Below are 24,709 nucleotides of genomic sequence, written 5' to 3' on the forward strand. Positions count from 1 at the left end.
CCCTTACATAGCTAGAGATTCAAATTAGAGACCCAAATGAATGATTATAGCCATACTTCAGCCTTATTTTGTTAGTGTAATGAAACCCTGATGAAAGTAATGTTGCTTCCATGGCCTAAACATTTTAAGAAACTGGAAAAGGTGGATAAATCAGAGTTACAACTGTCCAAAGGTATTTTTCGGTGTATATACATTGTTATTATTGATCTACTGTTGGCAATATACCAGATGCCAGCTTTTTTTTTCTTGTCCTCTTGGAGATGAATCTCTCTTAATCTTGGAATTGATTTTGCCCTAAATGTTATACTGCCAATTCTTCCTTCTTACTTAGATTTCCAACAGATCACTGGGGTCTATATGTCCCAACTAATCCCCAGAAAAGATGAGGTTGATTGCAAGGGATGGAAATGAAATAAGAACTCAGTACAAGTCTCCTTTTAATGAACTATGTAAAATGTAAGAGAAATGGCACAACAGGGTTGATTAGTTCTTGAATTATATATTTCTTAGAATATAAAAAGAAAAAAAGACTTAATTCTCTCACCTGTTTGGGTTTTTTTCCTATTCATTTGGTTCTAAAGGCAAGTGTCTATAACCTCCAGTTTTTGAAAGACTGAACTATGCAAGTCTCAACATATCAGTGATTTAACTATCAGAGTAATCTTTATAACATTCATAGTTTGACTTCACTTTTCTTTAAATCATTAGGAATAGAAACTTGCTCTCAGGTGTTTCTCTGATTTTCAGCAGAATAAAAAGTAATATTTTAAGGAAGGGAAGAAATTTTTAACAGCATGTGTCATTAAATTTAATAACACAGTTTGAACAAAAGCTCTAGTGTTTGAAACATGTTTAATATTGTCTATACTATATCAACAAGTTATACATCTGAATATAGCAAATGTAGGTGGAAATCATCCATTAAATGGTCAATTATTGAACATTAGGGCTGAAAATTGTTGTATGAAAAGCACTTTGGTATAGTTTTTCTCCCTTCTCCTAATATGATCTAGATATTGCCATCAGTATTGTTTTATGGAAATCATTTTTATGTCTTACATTTTCTCCTCTGTATTTTCTACAAACTTTACAAGCTATTTTGATGACAATCATTGAATTTTTTAAAAGCAAATATTAGTTAGATAACACAATATTTGTGGAAATGTTCTATCTCACTGATCCATCACAAGGCAAATACATACCTTCTATTTAATGAGTATAGCAGCCTAATACATGAACATAGAGAAAATGAGAATATTTGACCAGGAATTTGATTTCACAAAGACGTTTTGGGACTGTAGATATGTACCATAATATATAGATGATTTGCTATGTGAATTCAATAATCACATAAGATTGATTGTTTCAAAACTCTTAAAATATTAAAATATTACTACCACAGTTATGTACTTATTGTTATCAGCATATCATACTAAGTTTCACCTTATGCATTCCAGCTCCTAAAGCCATCACTTTCACAGTTGATGTTGGAAATGGCCCAGTAGAGATTATTGTCCAATCCCCTGTGCCCTTGAATGACAACCAGTGGCATTCTGTGCATGCTGAAAGGAATCTTAGAGAAACCTCTCTTCAGGTAGACAACTTTCCAAAGAAGATTTTAGAAGCACCTGCTGAAGGACATTTTCGATTGCAGCTAAACAGTCAATTATTTGTAGGTAGGTACAATCATTGGTACTACCCCCTCCCCCCATTTTTTTTAACAAATGCTAGTCTCTTGGGATAAATGAATACTCTTTTAACTATTGGGTATTTGATATTACTGATTCCTCAATGTATTTCCATGAAAAGTTTAGATATTTCTACTATTTGAAGATACATTTAGAAACTTGTTTTTCTTGAATTTGTACACTGATATAAATTGTCCCACCAATGGATAACAAAACCAAAGACTAAGCAATAGAAAAAAGCTCAGAAGAATTCACCGAAAAAAATAATAACAGTGACTGTATTCCATTTTCAGACATGCATATAAATTACTATAGTTCACTGCCCAATTAGTAGTGGACAGGAATCAGAAAATCCACAGTCCTAGCTTTTTAGGTTACCATGTCTCATTGTGTGACAGAATATATAGTGATACCATAAAAGATAGGAAATGTATTGTTGCTATCCAAAAGATACAATTTTGAAGATAAGCAATGCATTCCTTTTGATACCTATTCTGGAAACAGAGTCCCAAAAGGCATTTAGACACCATTTTTGCATACTCTTGAGAATATTCAACAGGTCTTTATTGCAATTCCAAAAATTTCTCCCTGCTACAGAATATTTAAAATAAAATTGAAATGCAAGTCTTTGTGAGATGATTTTCACGGTCTTATGTTTAAGAATAGAAATCCTATATTCTCAGAGTTATTTCTCATGCCTGATTTTTTGGTTTGGTTTGGTTTTGAACTGCAACTATTGCAACATATGGTTTCAAGTTTCAACACCCAATATTCTAGATGCATGTCTTTTTCTAAATTGCAAAATTATAAGATGACGCCAACAGAAATGATAGAACGGGAGTCTTAATTGATTTAAAAAACATGCAAGTCTAAGTACAAATTCCCAAAGCCCATGTCTACATTATATTTTAAGTTACTAACTTCATTTCAATTGTTTCCCCCACTTGCACTATCAATGCAATTTAGATTCTCACTAGATTGCAAAAAGGACTTCCTGCTTGATAATGAGGTCAAAACTGCATGTTCAATTAAAAATACTGGAGGTGGCTGATGGAATACAGAATGCCCACTTCCTCCCTTTGTGCACTTTCCTCCTTTTCTCTTTTTCCTGCTCAGTTTCACTTTTATTGAATTTTTAAATATAAGATCTTTATTTATTGATTTAATTGTTTTACATGGCATTTTATTCAATGTCTGTAAGCCACCTATAGTTGCCTTTGATGAGATGGTGGAACACATGTTTGAGAAATAAATAAGTAAATAAATAAATACCCTCTCGTACATTAATTTGGAATCAATGGGAAATACATTTTTACAATATTGTACAATGAAACCTTAATAAGAATTTCATTTTTAAAGGGTCAGTTGTTAAAATATAAGCTTTACCTTACTTATACCTGAAACAGGAGCATCTGCATCCAAACAGAAAGGTTTTATGGGATGTATTCGCTCTCTACATCTAAATGGACAAAAACTTGACCTTGAAGAGCGAGCCAAAGTGACTCCTGGTGTCAAACCAGGATGCTCAGGCCATTGCAGCAGTTATGGTAACCTTTGCCAGAATGGAGGGAAATGTGTGGAGAAACCCAATGGCTACTTGTGTGATTGCACCAATTTGGCATATGAAGGACCATTCTGCAGAGAAGGTAGGATGGCTGAATGGATCCTTACATTTCTTTTTGCTCATCCAGTGAACCTTGATCAAACTGTATTATACAAAATGTCACTTTCTAATTTAAATTATCTAGATCAATGGTTCTCAACCCGTGGTCTGAAGATCCCTGGCCAGGCCAAGATGTCATCACAGGAGTCCATAAAGTCTTGAATAAATGTTATTATTTGAATGTTGAATTAGGTCTTTGGGGTCTGTGGCCATGGTACTTGGCCACAAAAGGTATTTAAAGGGGGTCCATGATGAAGAAAGTGTTGAGAACCACTGATCTAGATTCTCAACAAATAACTTAATATAATTTTTGGGTGAGAAATTTTTTCTCTATTTCGCTACTTTCATTAGAAATTTGGGAATTCTATTTTATTTGTAAGAGCTATGGGGGTTAGAATGCAGGCTACCTCTGCTGATTGCCAAAATTTTGGCAGTTCGAATCTCACCGGCTCAAGGTTGACTCAGCCTTCCATCCTTCTGAGGTAGGTATGCTGACTCTATAAACCACTTAGAGAGGGCTATAAAGCACTGTGAAGCAGGATATAAGACTAAGTACTATTGCCATTTTTCCTCTGGCAAATTGGCAGATTGGCTAGCTGGCAGGATTGTTAGTATATACAAAACTAAATCTCTTGCCAGTAGATATTGAGGTTGCAACTCTCCATCCTTTCAGTTGAAGCAACTGTAGAATCTCATGCCAATAAGGACACCAGATCAACAATCTTCTTCTCACTGCCAATTTGGTGCCTGACTGGTCTTATACTGCTTTTCACATGCAGTTAATAATGGAAAGGTTCAATTTGGTGTCTTTAACTAATGTATCATTGGTGCGCTCTCTTACTGATTTGTTCAAAATTCTACTAGATTTTACCCAGAAGTCTCATAATAATAATGTACCTGATTTCAGAGAGGCACATTTGGAGACTAGTAATCTAGATATATAAAAAAAAATTGAAACCTGGAATGAGGTCATGTCTTCCAGAATATGAAACTACTTTAATTGTCAAGACTTTTCTCATTTGAAAACTCAAATAACAAACAAGCAAAAAAGTATCATCAAGAATCCCTTGATGATATTTTTATATGTCCTGTGGAACTAACTTCTCATGGCTTGGGAATTAATTATTTTTGGAATACTTACTTTTGTAATTATATGTTAATGCAATAAGATAATCAGCTGAGAGGAAAAATAGAACACGGTGCTCATAAAATGAAGATAATGTTTGTTTGTCATAACATTATAGATATTAATTTCTTATAGCTGACAAGAAAAGAACTTGAGCTTTAGATGGCATTTTAGATGGGGTGGAAAACCCTAACGATCTTCCATAAACCATCTCCTTTTTTTAAAGATTATAGCCCAGATCTATTTGAGCGTTTGAGTTCTAATTGTTACTGCCTCTTGCAAACTGGCAATGCCCCATTAACAACAAGTGATCCTTGGTTACTTAACATGGTTGGAAGAACATCGTATAAAGTGCACAAGTCCTGTGGGAAAAAATGGGCATGGTAAATAATAGTGTGCCTTCCATTCAAATAAATGAGCATTTTCATATTTTCAAAAATAAGGAATGATCTTTTTTTTTACACTGACAGCTTAGTCCAAACTAAAACATTACATTATATTTAGTGACAAACTAAACATTACAGCATGAAATGGAGTTTGATTTGAAAGGATCTTTCTCTGACCAGGCAGACTTCAATCATCCTTCCTCAATCTCCCCCAGATTTGCTTTCCTTTTGGGGAGAACAAATTATTTTGCTAGGTGAAGAGATCTGAACATTTTCAAGAGTAGCATATTTTGGGGATCTTCTAAAGTCAACTTTACAGAGTGTAGTTTTTTTTTTCTAGCCAATATGGCTTATTTACTTTTTTCCCTTTCCTAAAATAATTCACATTGACAAATATTTTGAGTTTTCATAGTGATTGTCACTGAGAAACCAAGAAAGCATGAATTAGGATAGGATCTTCTGAAAAGCAAACAGCATTCCAGGATCCATTCTATTATTTCCTTGACTGTTGCCAATGATTATTTTATACAACTTTTAAATATTTGAAAATGTGGCTGCTACTTCTCAGTATTCCAGACAATGAAACCCTCTAGGCAATGTATTCATAAGCCTTCATTGAAATTCACAACCTGCTGGGAGTTTGTCCTTATCTATGGACTCGCCGCTCAACTTTTACTGATTCACTTCTTTCAGTGATTCCAGAATCCATCCTCCACATGTTTTAGCCTCATTTGGCCTCCTGCCTTTCTGTACAGCCAATCAGGTAGCAACAGAGAAACACTGCTATTATACTGCATGTTCAGTAAACTGCTTCAGGCTGGCAAAAGATTATCTGGTTTAGTATCATATTTCCTCTGAGAAAGCATATACAGGCAGTCCTCGATTTACAACAGTGATGGTTCGAAGTGGCAACCATTTTTCACATTTACGACTGCTGCAGCATCCCCATAGTCATGCGATCAAAATACAAAAACTTGGCAACTGACTCCTATTTATGATGGTTGGGTTCATGTGATCCCCTTTTGTGACCTTCTGACAAGTAAAGTCAATGGGTGAGCCACATTCACTTAACAACTGTGTTACTAACTTAACAACTGCAATATTCACTTAACAATTGTGGCAAGAAAGGTGATAAAATGGGGCAAAACTTACTTAATAAATGTCTCACTTAGTAACAGAAATGTTAGGCTCAATTGTTGTAAATCAAGGACTACCTGTATTTAGATTGTCAGCTTTTGCATCCAGATTGCAAATAAGGGGAATAAAGATCCATGTATGGAAATATTTGGACGTTCTTGGTTCATATGAAATCATATTTTCCAACTGTAGACTGTAAAACACAAAGCACACACAAATGCATCTGCTTTGTTGATTCTAAAAATTCAATTTCAACAGCTCCAATAGTTTTCAATCTACTGAATCTGATTTGTGCATTTTCTCTGTATTTTTAGAAGTCTCTGCAGTGTTTGAAGCAGATACTTCTATTACCTACACTTTCCAGGAACCTTATCCTGTAACTAAAAATGCAAGTTCTACATCTTCAGCCATTTATGCTGGTACATCCATATCCAAGGAAGACATCGCTTTTACTTTCTTGACAGCAAATGCTCCAAGCCTTCTGCTTTACCTCAATGCCTCTTCTCATGAATACCTGGCTGTTATTTTGTCCAAGAATGGTAAGTGTGAATGTAAAGTTTAACAATTCCATGGCAATATATAGCAATATATAGATTATATAAATACCATCATGTTATGAATTTTAATTACCCGGCTAATCACATTTTCTACTCTTGAACTTCCATCCAGAACCATAACAAATATGTCCTTTCTTAAAGAACCATATTGCTGAAGGTGAATAGTACTGTGATTCACAGTTGCTGACAATGCATAATATTATTTGCATTTGGCAGAAATCCATTTCTTCACATAATTTTTATGAGAATGAAAAATGTTCATCCTGTGAAATTATATCTCCAGGTAAGTATACCTAAGTGTACAAGAGTGTCCATGGAAACACTGACCCACTGGTTCTTTGACACATTATATTTCTAAATTTCTACTTTTCAAATTTATCTAGTATTAATTTTGCCACAGTTAACTTCATACTTCATCTCCTTCATTTCTTTACTTCCTGTTCTGTTTTATCTTGATTAGTGATGGTTTGATCTTGTTCTTTTATTTCTGTAATGATAAAAATCCCTGATCTGGAGAAAGTCTACATAATTGTGTTATTAACTGGTAGGTTACAGTGAGTTTCTGATGTTTTACATGGACATGTTTAAATTTGGAGGATTTTTTGTAATAATATACTACCTTTATCTATGTAAATATACAAAACAATTCAACCTCAGTTTTTATTGTAATCCCCAACCTTTTAATGTAGTTTTCTATTGTTCCTTCCCATGTGTGTTTGGTAGGCATATCCATAATATATCTACACATTTTTGAAAACTTCTTGTATATGAAGATATATAAAAACCGTAATCATGAAAATATTTCATTCCCCATTTTTGAAGATAACTAGTTATCCAACTATTAATCTTAAGATTTCAGTATCGGTTGCGTCTCAGTGCAAAGAACAGTGGGAAGCTAATAAATTTTCTTTATAATCTTTATAGTGAGTTTGGAGAAATCCCATTCATTGCACTACCTTGTTTTAGAGATAGTGGTGGGCAGATTCATGGGAGCTATTTGCAGTGTTAAACACAAATAATATGTATATTTTTCTAGCCTATCATGTCTGTAAAACCTGAATCAAAAGAAACCCCATGCAGTGCAGAAGAAGATTCAAACTCCTAGTAAATTTCACCACTGCAGAGAAAGTTGCACCATTTCATTATTTTCTTTGCAGTTCTTCAGCTTCTCAGAAGACTCAAATATTTTTCCCTAACAAAACTTGAATCAGATTTTTTAAAAGGCCCAGGATGCTTTTCCTCAATGGTGTAATTACCGTATATAAATTGGGCACTGACATTTTAATTCAAGGCTTGCCTAGTGGAATTAAGCCCGCTTGCATTTATTATGCATTAATTCTGGTAAGTGTTTGCATAAGTCTGGTCCTAGAAATTTACAGTGACATCACTAATTATAATTTATTTTGTTCCGTTCCATTCCTTGATTGTTCCTGGAAGTTCAAATTGATTCGTTTATTTATGTGGCCTGTGCTTAGTTTTATCATCACTGACCTTAATTTATTTCCTGAAATATGCTTTCTTATAATTCTTAGATCAGGAAAAGAACGGTATTTCAAGTGAATAATATGGGAGTACTGAATAAAAGGTTTAGCTATCTGTCCCTCAATCTACTACAATCTACAGACTTTGACTTGAAGATCATAGCATTTTAACCTGTTATTAAGCTGCTCGTCAGATGCATTCTAGATTGTTCTATTCCCTGAAACAAAACGAAAAGCATTAAGTTCATAAATTACATAGATCAGCTAAACCTCAGCCACACTTTGAACTCAAAGCTTGATTTAAATGATATCAAAAGATTTTTCTATTTGCAATAAAGCTAATAACATAGATTCTTACTAAATTGGTGTATATGACCATTATATCACTCAAAAGTCCTATTTTATCAGAATCTTGATACCTTATGAAACCAGTTTGTGCAGGATGAATGATTGCAGGTAATATCTTCCAGCCAAAGTAGCTTTTATTATCTTAACTTCAATTGTATTAGAGATTAGACAATAATTTGTTCACTGGATGGGATTGTTACCAGCCTTCAAAATTACTCCAAAATAAGTTCCTTATTAAGAAACTGAAAGGGTTTTCTTTTCATTTCTGTAATAAGTCCAGTAGCCACTTTCTCCTTGAATTCTTTATACCATCCTATGATTATTCTATCTTGCCTGGAGGCCTTTTTAATTTTATTAAATCAATACTATAGATTTCCTGTAATATTCTGGGTGCAGCCCAACATACCTGGGTATACATCTAAAGTTTCTGGGAGATTTACTATGCTGAAAAAAAACCATTTATCTTATTAGCTTTATCTACATATGAAAAATGTATTTTATAGAATAATAAAAAAAGAATTAATTTCATTACCATTGAGATAATTTGTTTCCCTGGCCCCAAATGTGTTATTAAATATTCTACTGTTCTACAAATGTTTTCAACAATAATGCAATAATTTCCTAGATTTTTCTTCCTATTCACAACAAATTTGTTTAACTTGAATTTTTTTTAAAAATGTTCTGTCCTTATATATTTAATTTTAAATATAACAATAAAGCATACAATTAGTCCAATTTCAATATAATGCATCTCAATGCAAAATATACTTCCTGAGTGTGTTTATGGCATGTCCATTCAGTGCTTAATTAAGTTCAAATTCATGTTTTCTACATTGTGATTCAGTGGGACGCGGTGGCTCTGTGGCTAAGTTGCTGAGCTTGTTGATCAGAAGGTTGGCAGTTCAGCAGTTCGAATCCCTAGTGAGGGATTAATGGAGTGAGCTCCAGTTACTTGTTCCAGCTTCTGCCAAACTAGCAGTTTGAAAGCACATAAAAAATACCACTTTGGTGGGAAGGTAACAGTGTTCCGTGCACCTTCAGGGTTTAGTCACGCTGGCCACATGACCACAGTGATGTCTTCAGACAGCACTGGCTCTTCGGTTTTGAAACAGAGATGAATACCGCCCTCTAGAGCCAGAAACAACTAGCATGCATCTGTGGAGGAACCTTTACCTTTATATTATGATTCAGATTATTTTGCGCCATATCACATTGGATAAAATGTTTTAAATGTATTCCAAAGATTCCCCCCAAATTAGTTGAATCTCTATTTTGAGATCTATTAAATCTGTGTTTTGTTGTCCCACAGATCTTCCAGCAAGGAAATAGTAGGAAACTACTAACTGGGATATTCTTATCCAAGGTAAATAGCATTAGTGTAGGTGTATGGTCAGAAATTAAAACTTAATAAGCATTGCACATATCAACTGAATTAAGCGTCAGATGTGATATTAAGAACAATGCAGTCTTGAGCATGTGTCAGTGGGGAACACTTTCACCTGTTGGAGTTAAGCATTCTCCATTTAATTACATTCCTGGATGTATCTGTAAAGAACAATGCAACTTTGGGACTGTTTTCTTTTCCGAAAATTTAATTCTGGTCTAATAATATATCCAAAACTCAGTTAAAGAGAATTGGCAACAATGATCTAACCTCTCCCAAAGGTGCTTTTTCAAAAGGCAACTGGACTTTGTTTTTCTTTGAAGACATTTTGCTTCTCATCCAAGAAGCTTATTCAGTTATAAAGAACTGTATGGAAGGATTTATATTCCTTACAGTCATGTGGTAGTTAACAATCTTTTTGAAAGTGAAATATCTTCAGGGAAAAACAACGAAAATCAAGTTTCCTTTTGAAAATTTTGAAGAATTTTCTCTGGCTATAAGAAGAGTTTTGCACAAACTCTTCGCTCTTTGCAAAAGCTTTGCTTTTGTTTTAATTACTCAGAAAGGTAGATCAACAAATAACTTAAGCTTCTTTCCCTCATGTTCCAAGCTTGTTAGGATTCCAGTGTTTTTTTTTAATTTTGTCTTGATCAGACTTTTCAAAAACTTCATTGAGAAAATGACCCCTAGATTGTGAAAACTTGCTTCTAGGTGGCACTCAGTAGGCCTCTTCTGAAATTTTGGTGGAGGAAAATAATCCTAGAAATATTTCAATAAGGTAAAGGTAAATGTGCTAGTCATGCCCAACTCAAGGGGGCGGTGCTCATCTCCATTTCAAAGCCGAAGAGCCAGCACTGTCCGAAGACGTCTCCATGGTCATGTGGCTGGCATGACTAAACGCCAAAAGTGCACAGAGTGTTGTTACCTTCCCAACAAAGGTGGTTCCTATTTTTCTACTTGCATTTTTACATACTTTCAAACTGCTAGATAGGCAGAAGCTGGGACAAGTAATGGAATCTCACTTCATTACGTGGCACTAGGGATTCGAACTGCCGACCTTTCTGATCGACAAACTCAGCATCTTAGTCACTGAGCCACCACATCCCTATATAATATTTCAATAGCTTCTATTGAATTCTTATTAGTATTCTGAAAATGAAATAATGAAAGTAACCACTTTTCCCCCCTTCTCCTTTGGCCTTGGATACAATCTCAGCCTTCTTGCCTAGAGACCAGCTCTTTAATTATTATTATGTCTTGAGCAGTTAAAACTGCAATTAATTTCTCATTTGCTTCCAATTTAACTTCTTGGTCTTTTAACTGCTTCTTGAACTTGCTGTTATCTTCTCTCGGCCTTCTCAGCAAATTGCTAACATAGTGAATTTAACATAGAATAATTTCAGAGGTGTTTATTTTGTGAATGTCAGTTACAATGTTTGGTATAAACATAGTATCTGTGCATCTCCCATCACAAGTGTGGGACCCACTAGAGTTCCCATCTGATGAGGTGGTTTTTTTTAAAAAAAAAAACAAAACTTTAATCTCTAACTCTGTAACAACCTATCCAGAAACTGAGAATGGGGACTTTATGCAAGTTTGTGCTGTAAAAAGAGAAAAAGGAATCTGCTTCCTAGTTTTATGAGCCATTATAGATAGTCCCCACTTATCAGCTGCTTATTCAGTAGCGTGACTTTGAAATTATAACAATGCTGAATGAGGAAACTTGTGGCAGGTTCTCAAATTTGCAGCCACTGCAGCCATTAAATTTTGTAAGCCATGCAGAATCTCCCATATATGAATTGGATATCTATTGTGACTCAGCAGCAGTCTTCTGTGAGTCTTTTCGGGATGCAAGACTAATTATGCAGCTGGGGTTCATTAGGGGCATATTCTGGGGATAAAAGGACTGATGGTGCCATGCCCTAGTTGCAGGAGTCAACATTCCTTGGTTCATTCAACATTGATTGATCACCAGTCATGGTTTATGTAAGATACACTTGGAGAAGTGCTTTGTTTTCTGTAACCCTGATTCAAGGATACACTTGGAGAAGTGCATTGTGTTGCAAGAGTTTTTTGTTTAGTATTCTGTTATCTCGTCAGAGACTGTATTTATGTTATTTTTGGGCTCGCAGCCAGTTTGAGCCAAGAACTGATAAAGAGAGTTCCTTTTAAGTTGTTTGCCTGTCATCTGTTTAACGAGCGGAGAAGTGGGGACAGAACAGATATCTATATACCTTTCATTAATAAATAAATAAATAAATAAATAAATAAATCCCCACTGTCACATGAATGCAATTCAGGCATTTGGCAGCTGGTGCACATTTCCAAGTGTTTTCAGCATCCTCCACAGTCATGTGATTTATAACCTTCACAGCTGACTTTCAACAAGCAAAGTCAGTGGGGAAGCTGGCAGGAAGTCAAAAGTCATGGTCATATGATGATGCACTAAATGACTTTGGGTGATTAACTTAAGGCCCACCACCGAAATCAGAGGTGGTATTTAGCAAGTTCTGACCAGTTCTGGAGAACCAGTAGTGGAAATTTTGAGTAATTCGGAGAACCCATGAATACCACCTCTGACTAGCCCTGCCCCTATCTATTCTCTGCCTCCCGAGTCCCAGCTGATCGGGAGGAAATGTGGGTTTTGCAGTAACCTTTCCCTGGAGTAGGGAGGGACTGGAGATTTTACTGTATCCTTCCCCTGCCATGCCCACCAAGCCACACCCACCAAGACATTCTACGCCCACAGAACCAGTAGTAAAAATAATTTGAATCCCACCACTGACCGGAACTAACAAGGAAAAACAGTAAGTTGGGTTCAGTCATGGATATTTCACTTTATGATAACATAGCTTACTGATGGTTCCAATTGTAGTTGGTGTATGGACATCATATGTATTGTCATCCCAAAATCATAAGAAGCATCCTTTAAAGATTTTCCACTTATCCTTATTTGGTGTCAATTTGTTCAGATAGCACACAATCTGCAGCAAAAGAAATAATAAAAGATATCACTTACATTTCCATAGTTTTTCCAAAAAAAAATCCATGCTAAAACCCAGTACCATCAAAAATGCACATATTGTAGTGTGCATCTTTCCTTAATATAGCAATCTTTTAAAGCAGTGTTATCTAATTTTTTTATGGAGACTTAGCCCTAAAATCAACCTTTCCATACCCAGTTTTGAGCTGCCAACTTCATGGTAGGTTCCAAAAATTCAGTACCATGCAGATTTTGTCATAAAGCTGCATTCTACATCATTGTTCAGAAAGTCTTTAATAGGGTAAGTTTGATTTAAAATGAAAATGGAAGAAATTCTTCCCACTCCAATAAACACTTTTCATTTGTTTGAAGATCCTTTCACATGAAAGTAATTTTTCTTTCTGTTCAATTAATGCAGATATAAAGTGTACTCTATACAGTATACAATGACTGAAAAAGTGATAGGGAATAAGAATAATATGGTGCCTATACATTATCCATTTATTTTGCTCTCAGATGAGATACTAAATAGATGCATGTTGAAGAATTTGAGTCAGGTGAGTTAGCATCTAGAACTATAAGCAGAAATCTGAAATTTATTTATTCAGTCAATGACCAGCAATGTAATATAATAAAAATATAGATAAAAGACAGCAATTACAATCAGAATCAACAAGGAGAAGGGGGTCTAGTTATATATTGACAACTGTAAAATAAATCAAATATTGTATACTCTAAATAACCCTATTACAATAATATACTATTTATTTATCTAACAATAAGCTAATATATTAAAATTTCTCATTAAAATATATGTCCTCTAAACATTATTAGTAAATAATTAAGTAAAATATTGATAAAAATAAGGATATTTAGTCCTTAAACCAATTTTTTCCTTATTATCATCGGTTGCCCTCTCCCCTCCTTGGAAGAGCTTTATAGCTCCTGCTGCATTAAGAAAGTTCAAAATGTTCTTAAGGATCCAGCTCATCCTGGGCACTCTCTTTTTGAACTATTGCCATCTGGCAAATGGTACAGGATGAAAAAACAAGGATAAATAGGCTGAAAAACAGCTTCTACCCCAGAGCAGTAACTATTGAATTCTACTGTGTAGTACAATATTAATGCAGTATCAGCGGTTTTCAATTGTGTAGAAGGCAAAGGATGTGTTTGTGTTTTATAGTTTTGTTATATATGGTGTACACTGAAGATGGCATTTAATTGTGTTGTACAAGGTGCAATGACAATAAAGTAAACTTAAACTTATCATTGCAGCAGCACAAATTTTTGCTATTGCACAAGTTATTTGCTACTGTTAGATTCAAGTACTGAAGAAGATGGTTCACATAGAAATTTTCTGATCTCACTAGAAATATTTCTAATAGAGGGGAAATGTGCATTAATATGATATGCCTGTAGAACTTGCAGCACAATAAAACATGTGAAATGTTTTCAACTTCCCCATTGTCACATATACAGGTTCGCTCAGTTATTGGGATTTTATCATACCTGCCATGCAGGAGTGCTGAGGGGATAAGCAAAAATCTAGTTATGAGGTAATGGTTCTTCCAATGCTTTAATGTCACTTCCTTTTGCACAATATGGCCAATATCCTCCTTTATTCTTCTGAAATTGGCTTTGGTTTATATCAGCTCTAATGGTAACGGCTGATAAAGATAGCTTCCTATTTAATCACCATTTGAGCTCTGGCTTTATATCTGGCTAAAGAGGAACATTTATTAATTTGCAAGGTTGTTATTCAGTAAGCAGAACATGTGCATGTGAAAATCTATGCTCAATCATAGCAAAGTCCATTTTGCTTAGTGAGGCTTCCTGCCACATTTAGGATAAATTGGGATGGGAGTATATTACTGTAGAAAGGAAGTGATGAGAAAGGAAACTTGTGGTTAAGCACAGTTAAGTCTTATGCTGGCATTGGCTCTTAGTGCTAAGGATTGAAAAATCATTATGGATGAACTGTATTTATTATTATCAACAGCATGGACAAGTTGCTTAGGATATTTAGGGGGTGCTTCTAATGCTGACAACGGTGAAAGATTAAGTGTGAACCTGTGAAAAATGGGCAAATCGAGAGCTCCCAAAATGCACTCCATACATTTTGAGCTTTTCTAATCTTAATACTGAGTATTTTGAATCTCTGAGTATGCAAGAGGAATGTCAAGAGGCCACCTCTTAGTAAAAACCTCTGTGTAGTAGACATTTTAGAAGGCATGGAATATAAAGCTGAATTGATAGAGACTATTTTCCTACTTATGGCACTGCAGGTTAGTGTGAAGGGCCAGGAGAGGTACAGAAGATTCAAACTCAGCAGCCAAGAGACAGTAATTGGATTAGAGAAAGAGAGAGGAAAAAAGCAATTCAAGCAGTATGTAGGTAATCTGCACATTGCATTTTGGTAGCCTCATATGTCCACGTAGGCTGTTTGGGATAAAACCATTTAATAGCTGTAGGCAGCAGAGGACAGTTGGAAAATGTCTCCCATCTTATTAACAACAGGCAGCAGAGGGCAATTGGAATAGGCCTCCCTCCCTGCTTTTTATATATGCATCCCAAGCAATATATTGGATATGACAGGCCATTTGTCTTCATGATACTATCGTTTCTCAAGAGGCCTGCTTTGGCCTGTTGTCTGCGCACCTTGTTGAAAACCCTATAAAGAACACATCTCCAGACTCTTGTGCTTTGTGCAACTCACAGTGTATTACTTAAAGGAATGCTGAAAGGGGAGGAAAGCATGCAGGTTTTTAGTCATCCTGATCATAGTCTTAACAGAGGTAATTGAAACAAACAGTGCATCTTGGTTATACATCAGCTGAAACTCTGAACTCCCTATCACATTTGGCAGGGCAGACCTGTTTGGCAAAATAATTCGGGTGGCATGTACATTTAATAATTTATTCTTCTTCCTCGTGTATAAACCATTAAAGGAAATCTTCCCTTAAGAAATTGTTGCTCTGCTGTGATGATACAGATTATTATGAACAAAATGGGTGGAGAATAATCCAGCATAAACCAATTTGGTGTAGTGGTTAAGGCGTTCAGCTGGAAATTGGAAGAGTCTGAGTTCTAGTTCTGTTTTAGGCACAAATCCACCAAGGTGAAATGAAGCCAGTTATTCTGTCTCAGGCCTTGGAAGCAGGCAATGTTAAACCACTTTTGCCAAGAAAACGGCAGGGACTATTCGAGGAAATATCCAAGAATTAGACAACAATTGAGAACAGAAGAAAATAATAATAATCTTGTACAAAAAAGATCAAGCGGTTTAAAAAAGGGAGGGGGGAGATAAATGGAGAGTGGTTCATAAACAGTAGAACATTATAAAAGATTTGGTCAAAGACCTTTCCAGGTCCACATTTACTTTCCAAACCCATCAGCATTTATACTTTGCTTTAAGTCAGCAACCCCCAACTTTTTGGGCACCAGAGACCAGTTTCATGGTGGGCAGCTTTTCCATAGACCAGAGGCAATGTGGTTTCGTGCACTGGCCGGATCCTGCATGTATGCAGATGAGGCTTCGCTACCCCTTCCATTAGAGAAAGCACCGAGAAGCTGTCTTGCAGCAATTCTCCTGATCCAACAATCAGTTGATTCAGCTTCCAAAGGTTCAGTAGGTTTGAGACAATTTCCATTTTCCCCCATTCCTTTGTTTCTAGGTTTGCTTAGGTGGTTGTTAACTTTTCATTAAGAGGAGTTGTTACCACAGTTGGTGGTAGGAGAGTTCTGCTTGCCTATCTTGATTTGGAATGAAACACAACCCTTCCCTCCAGTATAGTTAGTTTCACTCCAAGCATTAGGTTGAGTAAGAATGACATCTGAATGCAACAACAGCTTCAGTTACCCAAAGTGTCAGCCTCCATTAAGATTTTAATCTTGCCAGGGCTGCTACTCCTTTCTCAATGTAGTAACACTAGCATTGAAGATGCTTAAAATTGGTGCTATTTTCTCAGTGATTTCTAAAGGACAGTACTGCTACATCAGGCTTATTCAAGTTACAATGTTTTATTAGTTGATCAAAAAAAATACAGAAATACAAAGAAAAATAAGAATGGGAAAAAGGGAAAGGAAAAAGAAAAGAGGGACATGTGTAAGATAAAAGGGAAAAGAAAAAGAAAAGCATTGACTTTCTTTTCTTTTTAGAATAAGAGAAAAACATATAACCTCAACTTTTTGCTTTTACACAATAATATATATTACCCAGTCCTATAACAACAAAACTATCTAATCAGCAAAATCCAAAATCAAAGTTTCACTTTTTCCCCTCTCAAGCACAAAGTCCAGAAGTGGTTTCCAAATAGAAACAAAATTAATTGAACTATTTTCTTTAATCAAAGCAGTCAATTCAGCCATCTCTGCTAACTCCATCAACTTTTGCAGCCATTTTTCCATTGTGGTTATCAAAGTATCCTTAAGTTTTTGTGCATTGAGTATTTGTCCTGATGTCAGCATATATAGCATCAAAGTTCCATTTTTTTAAAGTTCTCTGTCCATTAAGCTCAGCAACAGCACCAGGCTTACTGAATACAGTTATTTTGATTTAGGAGCACTAAGAAACCATATTTCCCAGGGTCCCAATGCCACAGCCTGGTGGCATGTTCAGAATAGTACACAAATCCTTGGAAAATGTAGGTTTCCAGAACGTCCACATCCTACAGTTTGGGGGTTTCTAGCCCTGCAACATTATTTTTAATCAATTAGAAACTTAAATATTGATCTTTCCATTCTACTATAGCCAGTGAGAAACATAAATGGGAAAATGAAACAGTCACAAAACTGGACTAATTCAAAGCCAATTTGAATTAAACATGGACTTCAGAGTGATCCATTCATATTATAAGAAAACATAACTAGCACAGTTTTGCCTTCCATACTCTCTCTACTTCAGTGTGACTTGTGATTATAGTAAACTCTCATCAATAAATCACTGCAAAAGGCTCTCCATGCAAATGTTAATAACACATATGTCACTAATTGCCTCACTAATGTGATCTTTCATTCTTCACTCAACACCTTCCCTAATTATTTTCTCCTCTTTGGCAATCACTCAAGCATGTGTGATGATGCAATGAGAAAGTGTGGTCACCCTTTTAATAAGCTACTAAAACACTTGACTGTTGTGTAGTTCGGCTGAGATGGAATACCAAATGTTTTTCCTGTTTCCCAGCATGGGATGTGAAAAGATATGAACATCCTAAGTACACTGTGTTTACCCAAAAAACAGTTCTATGGAAATATATTTTTGCAGAAAGAATTGGCTAGTTATTTTTTTTAATTTACATACATACACTTTTTGCATTAGACAAAGAGGAGGCCTATTTCATGGTTTTTGAAATTGAGAAATGTTTATGAGCATATATTTGACAGTTTCATAAGAAGTCAGACTCCAAGGGTAACGGATTTTACCATTCTGATATTAGGAGAACAATCAAAGGCAACATATGGATGCTGTCAGGCATATCAAATGCCAAAATTAGCTGATCAAGCTAGAAGAATATGCCAAGTATGGGGATAATGTATTCTAAAATGAATTTTCTTTAATTCATTGCTCAGAAAAATTGCCAAATAGTGATTGTTTTATTTCCATTCAGTGTATGTATGTATGCTTGCATGTATATATGTGTTTATACAGTACGCCTTCTTACAAGATTATTTAAGTATGTAAGGAAATAGATGATTCCATAAAGAAAAAATCTGCATTGAAAGAAGATAGAAGCTGGCAGAACAAGGAACATATACTCCATTCACATGTTTTCAAGATGCTTGCATTATTCCATCAATCTGAAAAGGAGCAACACTAAAGATAAGATGGTGTGCTTCCTATTCACCATGGTGGGTTTGTGCACTGGGAGGTGACATTCAGAAATATTGAGAGGATGCCAAAGATCCATTCTACTTATCTAAACTTACCCATCTCTTTTGTATGTTTTGAAATAATTGAGCAATTCAGCACTTATTTCATGGTCCAAAGGGAGATTTGAGCTGCAATTTATGTAGGATTCAGTGTCCTTGAACTTACTAGGTCCTACTATCAGCTAGACATAGATTATATTGTCCTATTAGTTCTAATAGGAGAGAATATCTAGCTCAAGGTTGAAATGTGGAGTCCTTGATGTTCTCTGAGTTGTTCACTTGAAGAGATTTCATTACCAGACTGGATAATATTATCAGTGCTAGTGAGCTTGGGGTTTCTCTCTGTTTACATAGAATAGCTTACCCTGCCAGTGTTGAAAGTATCATGTTAGACCTAGAGTGCAACCTCTATGTTGGAGTAGGCCCTCCATTGCTATCACATTATCATTTTTAATTATGACAGAATAGGAAATTATCGAAGTGGTTAATTACATTAACTAGATTTTAATGTAACATTGTTTCTGTTCAATTAAATAAAGCATAGTTCATTTTAGTTCCACTCTTTTTTTTCCTGGCCCTATAGTCAATTTTTTATATAGTATCTTTAGTTGCCAGGAAAGGTTGTCAAAAAGCAAGGAAGACGTCTGCAAACAAATAAAACATAGGAAAGATTGCACATCACATGACTTTACATTAGAACCTTGATATAGTTACAGAGAAATAAAATACAAACACTTTATTGAAATTAAACTTTACCAAGTATATCAGCAGCAGTCATGGAGAGGTGGACAAGGGGAGGTTAAAATAAATAAAGCAGCACTACATCAATTCAACACAATTCCACCCTTTTGTAGTATGTGGTGGCACTGTATGTCTGCAAGAAATGTGTTTGAATTTGAAATTTGGCTTTCATTATTTTGACAAAAGCGAAATGCACAACTCTGATCTAAAAGCAAAAACACAGTTATCAGAGGATGAGAAGACAAGTTATTGCCCTCTTTTCACCCATGCTACACCCATAATAACATGTAAAATGTACCCATTCACATTTCTAGGAAAGGGTTTAAAAAGTGCAGATGTAGCCAATCTCAACCACACCACTTTGTTAGCAAGCCAGAGGATAAGGATTAGAGTATCAGAGTCCCTCTGTTAGAGGTAAGATAAACTTCAAAATTTGATTAAATAAATAAATAAATGCTTTCAGTTGGAATTCAAATACACAAAAAGTTCTGCATTAAACAACAATAAGCACAAATATACATAGAGATACATACACACACACACACACACACACTGTATGTATGTGTGTGTGTGTATGTACTGTGTATGTGCGTGTATAAATCCAATATTTAGGAGAAGAAATAAATACTAGGAAACAATGCATATGGCTAGAAATATGTGCATGCCAATATACAACTATGCATACATAAGGTCAATGTGCACAAATGCATGTGAGTTTTTGAGGGGGCGAGGCTGTTGGTGCTAGGACTTTGTTCTTGTTTGTTTTGGTATGACCTGCCTCCTCCTTTGATTCTAAAGATGATTGAGCAAATTTAGAGGTAATAAGATGATAAACTGAGTGAAAAAGAAATTACAGATTTGCTCATTCATATTCAGTTATTCTATGAACAGCTGTTAGTTTGCTTTGGTACAAAACTCAAAAAAAGATGAAACATTACACAATAGATATTTAGAATTCACACCTTTGCAAACATTTTCTCCCTTTTGCATGAAGCTGTGGGCAAAATATTTACCTTGCCTTTGATTAAATATGCAACAGCCGGATGAAACAGCTTTGCAGGTTACATTCATCTGTTAGTTGACCAATCCTAGGTTGAAAATCTTAAAGTACATTTGTTGATTTCATATTTAATTAGAAAAGCTGCAAAATAAACTGGTAATTATTCTTAAAAGCCATTTGACTAATAACTTGGCAGGAATACATATTTCATGTATTCTAATATGCTGAAAGATATGGTGCCAAAGGCAAGTTGACAAATCAACTGATGACTGGAACAAAAACTCCCAAAGCTATAATTTGAAGATTGCTTTGATTACATTATGTGATATAAATGATCTAAAAATTAAAATAAATTATACACATTTTCTTATTTCTGAATTCATGAATACGCAAAATAAAGTCATTTGGTGCAGTATTTGTTACTTGTTCTGCAATAAATAGTTAATGAAACAATTACTCTTTGCAAAGAACATTATGAAAGAATAGATAATATATGAAAAGATGAAAGAAGATTATTGATTGTGATAACTTAACTGTGATTGTAATTTTGTATTACATCAGGTCTCCAGGGGTTAATTTTGTTCTAGGTGACTTTGCTTATTGTAGCTTAGCATAGTGCTGTACGTAGATTTTAATTCATTTTGATAAAAGAATTTGAGCTTTTCTTTCAATGTAACTATCTAAGAAGATAATTGCAGTGAAATTCCCAAGGATGGAATATGGATTTCTTACAACATTATATATTTATCTGTGAGATGGGCAAGTGGTACAAATGAAATGAACATCCTGGATTTCACTACACAGTACTATTGTTTTAATAATGGCATTCAGCATCTAAGTTTGCATAAATCCCAAAGGAGATCATAAGAAGGAAGTTTGTCTCAGGAGGGTTGTGTTTTGTTTTTGTTTCTTTTTATTATGTTTTGTTTTGTATAGGCAGCTAGGGAAGGTCTAGAGTATAACAGAAAACAACACACCAGCAATGGCATTTCTTGCCATCTCTAAGCAAAGCACAAAAATATCGCCAACAGAGAGAGGATAAAATCTTGAGCCCCTTGAGAATAAACAGAGAAGCAGAAATTTGTTTCGTCGCACAGGAAAGCCTTTGAGAAACTGAACCACATTTCAGTAGATTTTTTTCAAACATTTTTTTAAAGGAGTCAGCTGTTTCAGGAGTCAATTTCACTATCAATCAAGTACAATCCTTTACATATTTATTCAAAGGAAAACCCTACTACTTAAAAAAAAAGCTTAGTAAGGCAACTGTGTATTGGCAAATTGGTGGAGGCATTATTTAACGGGTAATTGATTGCTTATTTATTTACTTACTTGTTTTTATGTGCCGGAGCTAGTATAATTAAAAGATATTTTAGGTTAAGAGCACATGTTTTTTCAAACTATTTAGTTTTAAAAACTTTGCTATATTAGAAAACAAAACATTCCTTTCAATTATGTAATTGAATTCAATTAAAACATTATACTTTTTATTTCCCTACATTCGGTTTTAAATTGATATGATTATAAGGATCAAACTTATCAGAATGAGCTTTCTGTGATTTTTAAAGTACAAACATGGTGATTGAACTTTAAAGATGAGGCACGATAGAGTCTCTGTTTACAGTGCATAACTTTATCAAAGCTGTGATTAAAGCTGTAACTTTTTTACACTTTGGTCATAGGACACCTGTAGCTTTTTGATGTGGTTGGATTCCAGATTCTTCTAACTACAGTCATCCTATTTGAGCTACAGTTCAATTATATTTGATGGGCTGCAGGTTTTCTGCTCCTGATCTATTATAGTATCATGCTGGTGGTTCCATTACTGTTTTACAAGTAGGAAATCTCTTTCTTAAAGATATATATAACAGAATCAGCTTTCCTTTCTTTTGAAAGAACATGCCGTGATTCACTAAATAAAATGAAAAATGATTGTTTGAAAAAAATATGTCACACAAATGCTTTGCCAATTGGAGAGTACACAGCATTGTTAATTGTCCAGAAATCATTTTTTTTTTCCTTTTGGTGGCTTAAGTTATAGAAACCTTTAAATGACATCTGCAGTTTATGATACAACTTGCTTGAATTATCAACATAACATTTTCCTTGATGTTCAGTCTCTTGTTGCTTCATTGGCTTGTATCCTCATGTCTTTATTTATGATCTACCATAAGGCAGACACTTGGAAAGGTCCAAGATTGAAAAAATGAGGAAGCTGAGATACAACAATTCTTATCTCTTCTCCACTTTTACCTCTCACACAAATAGGATAAATGCTTTATGATTCTCTCTGTTCAAAACAAAATAAAGAGAAGTTTTGCCAGTTGATTTCAACACTCACATATCTATGATTTAGTGGATCTGATGTGTAAAGTTCTTCACCTGAACTTGATAATCTTTTTTTCTCCCTGTTCCACTGAGGTTTCTTCTGCTTAGATTTACTTCCTGCTTCTTCACAGCAAGTTAGTGATACAGGAATGGATGCTTTGTATTATCACAAATCTTTCTTTCTTCTTTTTAAGGAAGCTTGCAAGTCCGATACAGACTGAGTAAAGACAAATCTCTTATTTTCACAATTGATTCTGGAAACTTTGCTAACAGAGAACTACACAGCGTGAAGATAAATAGAAATGGAAGAGAGCTGACTATTCAGGTATCTAATATACTATTTGTTGTGGCCCACAACTTCCTGAACCCTTTGCAGTCCTTAGTAATCAAATGAAAATAAATTTGATATCTGTCCTGAAAAGCACATGCCCATATTTGCTAAAGTTGCTGTTGGATCTTGTAAGTGGCTACAACAATGGCATGGTCAGATAAGTGCCTTGCCAAACCAAGTGAGAATTTTGTCTTCTGGCTGCAGCAACTTGAGGAGCATCCGGCGACTTCAGCTAGTCCAGAATGCAGCCGCGCGAGCGATTGTGGGTGCACCTCGGTACACCCACATAACACCTATCCTCTGTGAGCTGCGCTGGCTACCTGTCGATCTCCGGGTGCGCTTCAAGGTGCTACTTACCACCCATAAAGCCCTTCATGGTAGTGGATCTGGATACTTGAGAGACCGCCTTCTGCCAATTACCTCCTCATGACCCATTAGATCTCATAGATTAGGCCTCCTCCGAGTTCCATCTGCCAGTCAGTGTCGACTGGCAACTACGCGGAGGAGAGCCTTCTCGGTAGTAGCTCCGACCCTTTGGAACGATCTCCCCGTGGAGATTCGTACCCTCACCACCCTCCAGACCTTCTGCACAGCCCTTAAAACCTGGCTATCCCGTCAGGCCTGGGGTTAAGGAATGTAACTCACCCCCACCTGAATGGTATGAATGTTGTGCTTTATTTTTAATTCTGTATTGCTTTTATGTGCTATTGTTTGTATCCCCCTCCCCATGAGTTGTGAGCCGCCCTGAGTCCCCCCAGGGAAAAGGGCAGCCTATAAATAAATTTTCAAATACTCAAATACTCAAATACTCAAATTAAGACTGGAAATAATGAGAAAGAAGAATGATCCAGAGTTTTAATTGTTCATGCCATATTATCTAAGTCATTGCATATGCTTCTACTCCATACAAAAGAACTAGTAAGTTATAACAGCATGTAATCAGCTGAGAAATCCTAAATTTATTTATTTTTCAAAAAACTGGTCTCCTTTGTTCATCCCTGTTCCTTATCACCATGCTTTGATGCCATGCCATTCAAAATCCAACACTCCTGGGATTTTTTTTCTCTAGAAGAGAACATACAGATCAAGATTGAACTGTGGAGTTCTTTGTGCTTTCTTTCTTTTTTTAATAATTATTTTATTTTTAATTTAAAACAAATACAATCCTTCTTTACATGCTGTAGAAAATGTATCAGTTGGTTACAAAAAGACTTTGGTGCATCTCTTCCACAGTCAACAAACATAATTCATATTAACTCAAGCATTTTAACTCAAATATTTATACATATCACCATCATTATATCTCCATTTTCATTTGACTATAATTGTCAAGCTAGAGCAGCTGTGTTTATTAGCTGGAGGGTATGGCACAATTTCAAAAGCAAACAGAAATCTTGAGCTTGCAAAAGATATTTTCAGAAATACAGAAATTATCAAATACATATGAGAGGATAGAGAAGAAGCTGAAAGACGTAGAACATATAACAGCAAAATATGATGAAGAAGTTGAGGATCTTTATCAAATGCAAAATCTCCCTCCCTTATAAAAACTGATGGGATCCCAGTGATGTTTGTAGTAAAGTTCTTTAAATTATTCATACCAAGGAGTAGAGAAGACTAGAAACACATACTTTGATGCATTACTAAGGTAGAAGAAAGCCAGAGAATAGAACTTATATTTGGAGTGTGAA

At 35.2% G+C, this 24,709-nt stretch overlaps 1 protein-coding gene across 1 annotated transcript in view; it reads left to right on the top strand.

Moving 5' to 3' along the window:
• The window catches only part of CNTNAP5 (contactin associated protein family member 5), a 582,534-nt gene that overhangs the window by 505,094 nt on the left and 52,731 nt on the right, over positions 1-24,709 (top strand). The window contains exons 17-20 of the mRNA XM_087712206.1: positions 1,458-1,676; positions 3,095-3,334; positions 6,315-6,539; positions 22,882-23,012. Coding sequence (XP_087568332.1) covers positions 1,458-1,676; positions 3,095-3,334; positions 6,315-6,539; positions 22,882-23,012 — 815 coding nt within the window. The remainder of the gene's footprint in view (positions 1-1,457; positions 1,677-3,094; positions 3,335-6,314; positions 6,540-22,881; positions 23,013-24,709) is intronic.

The sequence above is a fragment of the Thamnophis sirtalis genome, unplaced genomic scaffold, assembly GCF_051295495.1.
Source record: "Thamnophis sirtalis isolate CommonGarterSnake01/CBP01778 unplaced genomic scaffold, rThaSir2_p1.2 scaffold_1, whole genome shotgun sequence".
Taxonomy (NCBI): domain Eukaryota; kingdom Metazoa; phylum Chordata; class Lepidosauria; order Squamata; family Natricidae; genus Thamnophis; species Thamnophis sirtalis.